Source organism: Numenius arquata, chromosome Z (genome assembly GCF_964106895.1).
Source record: "Numenius arquata chromosome Z, bNumArq3.hap1.1, whole genome shotgun sequence".
Classification (NCBI taxonomy): Eukaryota; Metazoa; Chordata; class Aves; order Charadriiformes; family Scolopacidae; genus Numenius; species Numenius arquata.
Window position 1 is genome coordinate 75190331 of NC_133616.1, and position 11329 is coordinate 75201659.

Consider the following 11329-nt stretch of genomic DNA (forward strand, 5'->3'; position numbering starts at 1 on the left):
TCAGTAGGGGTTTCACCCAGCGTAAAGCTGGGGTAACAAGGTGACTACTACCTGGCATCAGTGTCCCTACCTCTGTAACACCTGGAGGAGTCATGTGCTGCACTTACCTGTTCTTAACCTGCTAGGAGAGTAGTACATCCTGGCGGTGTGAGTTGAAATGCCGGTATCAGCTCTTGAGTCATTGGCATCCTCCCACCAGCTCTGTTAAAACACTCTTTGGGGACAGTGGGACATTCTCCAGAAGTCAGGGGCATGGGCATCTGTTCAGGAGTGGTTTATTTTAGGGATTACTAGAAATGTCTTAATTTTACATTTTTTTTGTTTTTTACAGTGGTATTTCTATATCTAGTGGGCTTTCATGTGACATTGATCAGTTGGGCCGACACATCTTTTGTACCACTTGGAGAGCAAGTGTGTCCTGCTGACAGCCATGCACGCACGGCTTGTAGACCCCTGCTTCATCAGCCAAAGTCACAGAACTGCCCTGAGGTTTCTGAACGAACAGACAAGAAGGAACTAATGGGAAGCTGATCCTCTGCTTTCCCCTTCCATGGTGGATGATGTGTCTAGAAACGCCCTCTTCATTTCTACCCTGTTCTTGTCACTCTCCACTATTGCTACCTAGCCTAGCAGGAAAGCAAAATGCTCTGAGGACCGCTGGTGTGCAACAGCCAGTGCATGAACTCTGCATGATGATGCACTGCAGAAATAACAAGGCAGACTTCATTGTCCTGGGTGAGCTCAGTGGCTGAGAGGTTGTGGCATGCTGTGAAGTGGAAATATAAATGAAAGGCTTCCCAAAATGATGGTAACTTGCTGGGACCAATGGCTGGCAAACCTTCCACCTTATCAGCTCAGGGAGTTGATAAAGACCAGTAGATGCTTTAGCTGTTGCAGCCTCTGTCACTCGGTCAGGATCTGAAGGGAGCCAGTGGTTGAACGCTGTTTGATGGCCACAATGCTGTAAAGAGCGATAAAAATGCAGGTTGCAAGAGAGCTAACAAGCTACTTCATAAAACTACAGTTTGCTTTTCCCCCATCAATTCTTCAGCTTAAACTTTGCTGGGGTGTCTGGTGTTGGCTGAGTGCTCGTGCCATTCCTTGCAAGGATCTGCCAGCCTCTCTGTATGTTACCCTACAAGCAATGAAATTGGCCCTACTTATCGTCTTTCAGACTTCAAGACCTAATCCCCGTGTTTGTGCTGATAATGGTGCTAATTTCTATTTGGAGAGCGTGTTAAAAAGCAGTTGAGTTGCTAGCAGTGGCTCTCAGTTAAACAGCAGGGTTGTGCATAAGAGACAAGTCACTCTTGTGTCTGGAAAAGATGAGAAGGAAAGCAGAGCCAGGGGAATGATGAGTATGGAGCAGCCTTCCCTGTGCTTGTAGCCCTCCTTACACCAGGTGTAAAATGTGTTTCACGAGCCCAGGAAGCCTTCGGTGCTCGGGAGGAGGCAGAGCTGATGGTCTGGGAGCTTTCCTTAGCGTTGCTTTTTATTCCTATCTAAGTGATAATGCTTAAGTCAGTATACATAGTGCCTTTAGACTTTCCACTATTATTTTTAAAAAAAAATACAGGAAAACTTGCTAAGTTTTGCCTGGGATCAGACATTAGCCTATCCAGTATCTGCCTTATATCTGAATGAAAATATTGTTGCAGGGATTAAATAGTGATATTATCACTATTTGCTTTAACTTCATACAGGATGAGTCTTGCTGTTTCTAGTAATGCAATGAGATGGAGGGTCTTGGGGAGGGGAGAACAGGCAAGGTGAGAATTGGAGGGAGATCCTTAAAAAATTCTGGAATAATAGACAGAGATGCTGTTTCAGCTTTCTCTCTTCAAATTTAGCTGTTTTTCTGCTCAAAACTTGTTCTTGAAATTGTACACCTCAGTCGCTCTGTAGCTGTACAGTTGGGCAAATTCACTGGATCAGGAAAGTAACCATTTCCTCCACTATGTGGTAATGGTTTCTCTTTGAAAGGAACACCTGGGGGCGACTCAGGTTATTCTTTTCTATCACAATGAGTAAGTAACCTGTAATGGATTTTTTAAAAAATGTTTTACTTTGCGTAGGATTATTCCCTCAGTCTACTTACTACTATTTTTGCAATTTCAAGGACTACATTTGTGTGAAGGCTTTGTCCCCTGGGACTATCAGCTCTTAAACTCTGCCAAATATTCCTCCTACAGCAATTCATGCTACTTTAAACAAAAAGAAGATTAAAAAACATCAGTGAGATCACTTGCAAGTTTCATTCTTTGAATCTCCTTGATATTCATCAACTCATTTCTGCAAAATTTTTATCTTTTTCTGTTTTTTTTTTCTTTTTAAATTCCAAATTCTTTTTCCCCATCTGTATTATACACTTTAGATCTAGAATCAGGAAGCATGGAGAAAATACAGCATGTCCTTTTGGACAAAACCCTTCCTATTCCTTACCTTAAAGGGAGGAGAGTCAGGCAGCTGACTAGAAAGGACAAAATGAAACAGAAGCCGCTGTACCAGTTCAGTGTGTTTTGATAGATCTTGTTGTAGAGTGTAGATGTCACTACTCCCGTGGTGACTAAGGACAACTGCAGCAGGACAAATACCTTACCTGTAAAAGAACATAGTTTTGTTACTCAGGAGGAAAAAAGCAGCTGTGGTACCTCCCTGCGGAATCCAGGATCACTGCTGCGTGGAAGAGCGATGTGGTCATTGCTTCACAAGTGCCAGATGGCACGAGCTTGCAGCCACTGCTGTTCTGGACCACAATTAAATGACTTTTCCTTCTTTTAGGCATAGGACAAGAGATCCACCTAGAAAACTGTCTGTTTAAACAGTCTAGATGTTAAGGTGGCTGCCTGGAAAAGCAGCACTAAACTGGGCAGTAAGTGTTCCTTTCCACAGGATGTAGTAAGGTAGTCCTGAGCAGGACAGGAGAGGTTTTAATCAGGGTCTGCTTCTGCCCTAGGCCAGAAGAGTGGTCCACTGGGTTAAAAATTATAATAATGCCTGAAATCGGGAGGTGCGTGTGAGTTGTGCGATGTTTAGGGCGGGGGAAAGGCAGAAATGAACCCTGGTGGAACCAGCTTTTTCTGCTAAAGTGCACCCTTCTGTTCCTGCCATGGTAAACGGGGGGCAGGGGAAGTAACCCAGCCCTGCCGGGATATGCAACTTGGGAATGAGGTCAGGATTGCGTGCTGAGCTTGCTGCCCTGGCAGCCTTCTCCAGCCACACAGTGGCCACCACCGCAGGAGACAACGCTGCGACCAGGAGGCGAGGGCTGCTCTGCTGCATGCTCCAGCTCGAGAGCTGCTGTAGTCAGCTGCAGCCTGTGCAGCTCGTGCTGGAGGTTAAAAAAACATTATGATTAATAATAATGATTAATTTGGGGTGCGAGCTGCGGTATGTGTGGCAGGCAAGCGAGGAGCACAAGCAGCAGGAATGAACTGGTGAGAGCTCCTACGTTGTGTTCCTATGGCAGAAGGGAAAAGGGTGCACAGGGCGGCCGTGGGAACGTGTTCAGAGGAGGCACAAGCAGATGTGGGCCTGAGGTGCTATTTGAATGCATGGCCAGGCCCGTCTGTTGTGTCCAAATCCAGCTCATTGGGGTTAAAAATGGTAGCCTTTAATATGGTGCTGTAAAATATGTATTTTTTACTATTTTCTAATACAAATTTAAATAGAAAATAATTTCTGCTCCTGTTTACCAAAATGGTAAAGCTTGTCCTTTGTTACTTAAATCATGGTCTGACAGGAGCAAACGGCCAGGTAAAACATGGAGACATGTTTAGAGAGCATAACTGAAAAAGGATGAAATAAATGCATCCTTCCCAAAATTGGAAATAAAAGAAGCCAAATATCAGTGGTCTATCACAGTGCTTCAACCCAACGTCTTGCTTCTTTTGGTTTTCCCCAGAGCGCTGTGTTTTTGAGCAGCACCTCAGATATTTTCTCTGCCTTTGAGCTGCATACTGATAGTAGTCGCTTGAAGCACGTGCTGAGAAGTTTGTGGATAAATGATGATGCAACCAAGGAGGAGAAGTTTGGATGTGACAATCTTGTCCTGCAAGTTTCTCTGCTCCTCCCTTCCCGTTTGTGTTCTGATTTTATTACGCAAAGCAGAGATTGTAGCAATAATTTACCTTTCTCTTTGTACCTTGGGCTGAATGGAGGGGTTTGAGGGTTTTTTGATCGGTAAGGTAACCAAAGTACTTACCGTAGGATGATCCTTCGACATGCTTGGATAACACGGACCTGATGGTTGGTAAGGGAATGAGGGCAAAGAGCATCACTGCCCGTGCTGCAATGCAAGGAATATGAGGTTATCATCAGTATCTTCTCATTGTCCCCCAACACACCAACCACTGCCCGTGAAGACTATGTGCCCCTGGCTGGGGCAGGGCCTGTGTTTCACATTTTCTTGTCCCTTGAGTACCAGAAAGAAATACTAATCTTTGATAGGAATGTAGGACCTCACTTCACCCAAGCGATGGTGGTTAAGCCACCTCTTGCTCCCACCTAGCAGAGGTACTTTCCCCAAACCAGCCATGGTCTCTTGGTCTCAGCCTGAAATTCCAGCGCAGATGGAGTAGAGCGCTGTCCTTTGAGATAGTGAGGCTGATGATTTGAGTCTAACCAGCAGAGAGAGCACCCCATACTACATGGCCTTGACAGCAATGGTACCTTTATAACACTACAGCTGTTTTCTATCTCGGTGCTTCTGGCTTGCAGTATTTTAGGCTTTCTCCACTGCGTAAACTTTTAGGGAGCTGGAATTACTTTCCTGTCAGCACAGCCAACCTCAGTGAAGATTTGGTCCATGTCTAATGTACTGAGGTGTTTCTGTAAAGCAAGGAATAAACATCCTGCACACTGTGTAGCAGCGTGTGTTCATGATGGACTTAATATTAAACTGGCATTTTTTCAATTTTAATTTTTTATCCTTTTTTCCCCAGCCTGATTGCCTAAACAAATAAAATCTCTTTAAGATTGCACTCAATTTTTGGCTTAGTACACAGATAAAATATCCAACCATCTTTCCCCTTAGAATAACTTTGATTTTCAATTTCTCATTCCCTGTAGGGGCAGACAGAAAAATCACTTCAGGCCTTTTCTCTTAGATCTTTTTCTCACTTTGAGAAGAAAAAACCTCAAAGCTATGTAACACACGATGCTATGTTTGTCAGATATGAATCATCCATCTCACTGCCACAACGGGTGCAGTTCTTGGGTTTTGTTTTCTGTGTTCCTGCGAGGCTGCCTCCCAACAACAAACTTGCCTTGCCTTCATCGTGGGATGCTGCCCCATCTATTGTTACCTGTCCCTTGGTCATTTATACATAGTGTAAGATTTGCACACTACATTCTCATGATATTTTAGTTGCCAAAGCAGCTCCAGTGTTTCACTATCAAGTTTTCCGTTGACCATAAATGCCTTAATGTAACAAAAATAAATCACACCTTAAGATGTTTGCTTAACAGGAAACCTTTGCCAATTTGTTTGTTGCAGCTTAAGCCTTACCTCACAAGAAGCAAGTGCTTCCCATTAATGCAGTGGTGTGGTCTGATTAGTACAGGCACCCAGCAACAGTCCCCACTCCCCTCTGTCATGAGCATTGTTCCCCTGTTATACCCAAGTGACTAATTACAAGTCAACCAGCCTTAAACTAAGCCTTGGCAGGAGTATATGCCTCCTCTGGATATTGTAGGGTGCTGAGTACAAAGTGCGATGTAGGGAGAGGGGAATGATAACGAGGCCCTCCCAAGAATCGCTCGTTTGATGGTCTGCCGAGCTCCCAGCTCTGAAACTCGTGGTGAGGCAGAGCAAAAGCCCTTCTCCTGACAGTGAAACACCCCAGCCCCTTTCTCAGTGTGCACTCACTCTTGCAAGTGGCCATTCAACTCACCAATGTAGAACAGGAACGTCCACCGCACAAAGGCCATGATGAGGATGCCAGCGCTGAAGGATATCACTCCGATTATGATCATGGTAATGTCCCTCAGGTATTTGGAGAACACAAACACCCCCAGAAAGCTGGTGATGAAGATGACATACCCAGCAGCATTGCCGTGGCCAATCTCTACGGCGTTCCAACTTAAAGGCTCCCTGAGCAAGAAGAGCGGGAGTACATTCATTGCACCAACAACAGCAAGGTCATAGAGGATTGCTGCCACAAACAGCATGATGATGATGAGTTTTGAGGGGGATATTGGAGTGGAGCTGCTGCTCTCCGAAGCTTGGGAACTCCCTGCTGCTGGTGCTTCTTTGTGGGCCGGTAGCTGGTTGCCCACCTCCTCTGCATTCTTGGCTTTGGCTGGGCAGGAAGCTGCTGGCTTGGGGACTGTCAGGACAAAAATGCTGTAGAGGAGGCAGAAAGCATAGCAAGCAATGCTGCAGCCCACCAGCACAGTGCCCTCTCGGTAGCGGTCATTGAAGCCAACAAACAGGTAGCCAGATGCCATGCTTCCCAGAAAGCCAGCGAGACCATACACCAGCTCAATAATGATCAGCCGCAGAGACCTCCTGCTCTCAGAAGAACCCAGGGATCCCAGAGCCATGACGCCTGCCCAGAGGGTGGTGAAACCTCCCGTCAGACCATTGAGGGCAGCAGCCCCATACATCACCTCAATCGGCCAGCCCAGCAGGATCAGGAGCAGCAGGAGAGTTTTGGAGCCCAAGTAGCCAACGAGAGGGAAGCAGATGGGGATCTTCCGATGCACTCTGTCCCCCAGCTTGGACAAGCCATAGGCTGACACCAGCGGGCTCAGGCCCAGGACTAGGTTGTAGATGATATAAAAATTAGAGACAGCCTTCTGCTGAGCATCTTCCAGTGTATGGGAAGGAGCGGTGGAGTTGGTCTGATTGTAGTAGTTCTTCACCACCAGCAGCAGCGCCGTGTCGTAGAAGGCACTGGCCACTTGAGAACCTGCAACCACCGGCTCAATCCACGTCCTCATCACTGTCACCCCCACCATGCTGCCTGCGATCCCCTCTTCTCGGGCAGAGCTGTTTCCAGGGAGATGCACGGGAGAAAATGGCTCTTCAGAAGCTCTGCTCTGGAGGCATGCTTGGAGAGGAGCAGCAGAGGAAAAAACAAAAGGTCAGCCAGGCTGCGGAGAGTCAGAGAGTTGTGCAAGAGATGATCTGGCTGGGAGGATATTTGCACCTTGCCTTGCTACGCATAGGCACGCACGCACATCCCTGCCCTGCTCTGATCCGTGGCTCGGGCACAGGAGGCTTTTGTAGAGCCGGAGAACGCCCTGCACTCGCCGACTGCCGCTGCTCCTCTTCCTGGTGTGGTTTCAACAGAGGTCAGATGACCCGGGGGAATTTCACTCTCCCAGTTTGGGAAGTGAAAATGCCCTGATCAAGTAATTGCTGCAATTTGGGGGGGTGATTTGTTTTTCATTTGGTTTGTTGTTTGGTGGTGGCTTTTTTTTTCCCTTTTGGCATCCTTCATGTGCCAGAGGTCTCTCAGAGTGGCTGCAGGGGCAGGAGATGGGTGTGTGCCTTTTTGTCAGGTAATTTTTGAATTCCCCTTACCGCGAGCTAGTGTCCCTTTCTTTTTCAAAAATATGTTGTTGGCTCTTTCGCTCTTACCTGCTCCCATCTGCCCTATTGCAGCATTGTGCCCTTTGTGTCATTGTTGTTTCAATAACACAGTCAGGAAATTACACCACAGAGAAATTAAAAGGGAAAAAGCCTATTTTTGGTAACTTGCCTCCCACAGCTGACACTCTGCCTGCTGCATCCTTTGGCTTTACAGCATGGGAATTTCCAAGAGGAGGAGAAAAGTCCCAGTTTATCCAAAGGCATCAGTGGCCGCCATGCCCCAGTTAATCAGCCAGATGAGCTGGAGGCTGGGGTGGGTGAGAGCCCATCTTCAGGCAAGCCTTCTCCGGTCCCAGCTCCTCTGGGCAGTGGGGAGGGCTGTGCCTCTCTGCAGGCGTTGATGCCTCATATAGCTTCTCAGCTTGAAGTCAGCCTCTGATTTTTCTGCCACCCGAGGGGGTCAAGAAAAGCGACTCAGGGTTCCAGCAGGGATGATGGTGTGGCTGGGGGACAATGGTGTGGCTGGCCAGAGGCACAAGAAGCTCTTGGAGCAGGATATGGCACAAGCAGGTTGCCAGCTCCAAGGAAGATGCTTGCTGTCCCAGCTGCAGGAAATACTTGGACGATATTTGGCAGCCTCAAAAATGCTAACTTAAATGATAATGATCTCATTCTGCACTGGTTTAATGAATCATAACAGGGAGAATAACAATCTGTTCTAGGAAGATTTATGATGATTACTTAAAAAATAAATTAATGATTAATTTGCAAGAACAATGTTAAAACCTCCATCTGTTGCACTCTCTATTGATTCAGGTGATATTTACTCAGTGCCTGTCTACTCACGGCTCAAGAGTTTAATTTTTTCACTCTTAGTTCGGTTGTGCAATAATTTTTGTTTTATATTTGATTCAAGGAAAAAAGTCCCAAGAACTAACCGGGAAAGGAGAGAGGAATTGTCTGCTAGGATGTTTTGCTGCTAGACAATTTCAGTTTAACCAGAGAATTTGTTTTTGGGTTTTTTTTGTTAGGCCAAAAGACTCCTAGCCAGCTGTAAAATATAATATGGGTTGTTCCAACAGTTGCCTTTTTTTCCCCCCAGATTTTCTGCAAAAGTGTCTAGTTTCTTTAGTCTTTATTCAGAAGTGGAACAAATCTTTTTCTCCAATCCCTGGAACATTTCAAGAGGATGGAAATTCCAGACAGCCTTACGAAAAACCCCAAAGCATCAGCCTGTGACCAGTTGAGGCAACAAACACGACCGGAGGAATTGCCACGTTTTGCTTCACCCAGGGAGCCCTGTCTCTTCCACCAGACCTTAGAAGGAAAGATAAATTACTTTGTCCCATTCAAGCTTCAGTTTGGGACATGAGTTATCTTGGCATGCAGAGGTATGTTGCAGGCACTGTGCTTGAGAGACTGCAGGTCTGTTTAACTCTTAAATAAGGGATATTTTTCTTCCACACTTTGTTGCATATGCAGGATGCTTGGCTTATTCATCTGACACTCTTAACATTTAGGTGATACTGCATTATGCTTAATGCTATTCAGGCCTAGACACCTAATCAGCTGTGCTAAATGCCATTAGTGATCTTATGAATTACATACATATTTCCGAGATACTCTGAGTGTTCATTCACATTAAATGTACTTTTTAGAAGTACTTCACATGGAAGGATATGATTTCACGTCAGTAATTGTGAAACAGTGAGTGCTAAAGCAAGAGTTTAACGCCAGCTCTAGAATATTTCCCACTTCAAAATACTTTTCATGAATACCACATTCACTTGATGCCACAAAGACTCCAAAATTACTATTATCTTGCATCAGCTTTTCCATGGGGCCCAGTTCTCATACTACTAATATTTATAGGGATATTTGCATCCACTTTAAAATAAGTTTGTGCAGCATAAACACTATGGAGTCTTAAGAGAGTGGCCCTTGACATTTAAGAAAAATGCATCTACAGAATCATTGAGACTAGTCTAAAAGCAAAAATACACTGGTGTAGCCTTCTGGGAAAGGAACACGTTGTTTTAGGGCATCCCTCTCTACAGTTGTCTTGTCTGGAGGCCCACCAGAGGCCAGGTCAGCACCATGGTGCACCAGCTCTTGGATATTTGTCAGTCCGGCCAAACGAAGGTGTTTAATATCTCCCTGTGGTGTCTTTATACATTCCTGTGCAGAATTCCTTTTTCTTTCTTTTTTAAAAGATTTATGACAGTTACATCACTTCTTCTTTCTGGACAGGGTTGCTGTAGGGATTTCAGTATGCTGGGGCAGCTGGGCTTGGCAAGTACCAGCATTTTGGAACTTGGTCTTCAGCACTCCTTGTCTGAAAAGGTCCTTTTGACATGCAGGACTGCAATCCATCGTGGGCACCTTTTATTCTCTCTCACCTAAGCCTGCTGATGGGATCTGTCTCTGGCTGGCAAGACATTTTGCCTCTGGGTTGGTAAACCAGCTCTGAATCTCTTCCTCCTCCTTGGTATGTGGGGACCATCCTGATGCACACTGCGGCTTTGCCACCCCCACTGGCAAGGTGGGGAAACACGACTGGGGATTGGGAAGCGCCCAGGTCTGAGCCCAGACAGAGGTGGAGCTGTGGTCACGGGACAGCACCGGAGAGAGGGAGAGCTGGGGAGAAGCATCTATTTTGGCGATGACCTGTTTTCCTTCAGAAAACAGGTCTTTGTCATAAATGACCACAGACTGTAATGCCAAGCTGTGCTCTTTCTCTCTGTGGTTTGGGTGGTTGGCTTCCTCTCTGGTGGCATTTAATTATATATTGTCCTCACAATGAATGTGGTTCTGCTTGCAGAGCTGGGGGAGATGAAGGGGAAGCAGAGGCTGCGAGAAAAGCTGGGTGCATGGCACGGGGGAATGGCTCCTGGAAGCTGCTGCATCGCTACAGGGATGTGGCATCCTGGCTCACGGCAGTTGTCTTGTGGGATCCAGAGCCACCAATGGCAGATCCTAATGCCTGGATGTAAAAGGCCATCAGCCTTGTTTCAGTGGCTCTGGAAAACAGCATCCAGGCTGTTTGGAAGCTCATGATGCTGGTGCCGGTGTCTGTAGCACAACAGCTGGTTAAGTCCACTATTGTTGTAATAAAATGCAGGACCATGCCCTCATGGGTGCACCTTGAGGTGTCTCAGACACTGAGACCACTGGGCCAGCAGTCTGGCATCCAGGAGGCGCAGCACCACCACACATGTTGGGATCACCTATGCGGACATCTGCTGTCCTCTGCTGCTCACGGAAGGAAGAGGAAGCCCAGGCCACAGGCAGTGTGAGCACATGGCACCTCGTTCCCCCATGCCTTGAGACCTCATTTGCTGCCCCACAGAAGCAAAGCCCAGGGCAGCGTGCAGGCTGCAAAAAAAATGGAGAATGGATCTGCTCCATGGAGAGATTTCATGGGGTGCACTGACGTGAAGCACGGTGGGGAGGGGTGACCCCATGCCAGGGAAGGGGAGGTCCACCATCCTTCCCTTGGAAGAAACTAGTGCTCACCACTGCTTTGAGAGCAGCACAGGACAGCAGTGAGGAGCTGGAAACAGCAGCACTGATTTCCTTTCAGACAGACGCTGGCTGACCAAGCAGCTCCAAAAGTCTGAGTTGTCTTGCTTTCAGCCCAGATGTCATGTTTTTCTCTATATTTCTCATTTCAGTTTCCTGCTTACCTGGTTGGAGTCTCCTGTGGGCTTCTCCCTCTGCTGGAAAGACAAAGCACAGCATCCTCGACACACACTTTTTGCTGAGTTGGTTTCTTTTTTCTTTAGCTTG

At 46.6% G+C, this 11329-nt stretch overlaps 1 protein-coding gene across 1 annotated transcript; it reads right to left on the reverse strand.

The window, feature by feature from the left end:
* Positions 1-903: 903 nt before the first annotated feature.
* Positions 904-7197, reverse strand: SLC46A2 (solute carrier family 46 member 2). Its single transcript, XM_074166711.1, has 4 exons — positions 5895-7197; positions 4205-4288; positions 2443-2599; positions 904-961 (listed from the first exon to the last, which is right to left on the reverse strand). The coding sequence occupies exons 1-4, from the start codon at positions 6961-6963 to the stop codon at positions 904-906; spliced, it is 1368 nt and encodes a 455-aa protein (XP_074022812.1). The 5' UTR covers positions 6964-7197.
* Positions 7198-11329: the final 4132 nt, after the last annotated feature.

Coding starts and splice junctions, on each gene's coding strand:
- SLC46A2 (XM_074166711.1), bottom strand. CDS start 6,963: ATGGTGGGGGTGACAGTGATGAGGACGTGGATTGAGCCGGTGGTTGCA. Junction 4,289..5,894: donor GACGTTCCTGTTCTACATTG/GTGAGTTGAATG, acceptor CTTGCATTGCAG/CACGGGCAGTGATGCTCTTT. Junction 962..2,442: donor CTGACTCTCCTCCCTTTAAG/GTAAGGAATAGG, acceptor CGCTCTTTACAG/CATTGTGGCCATCAAACAGC.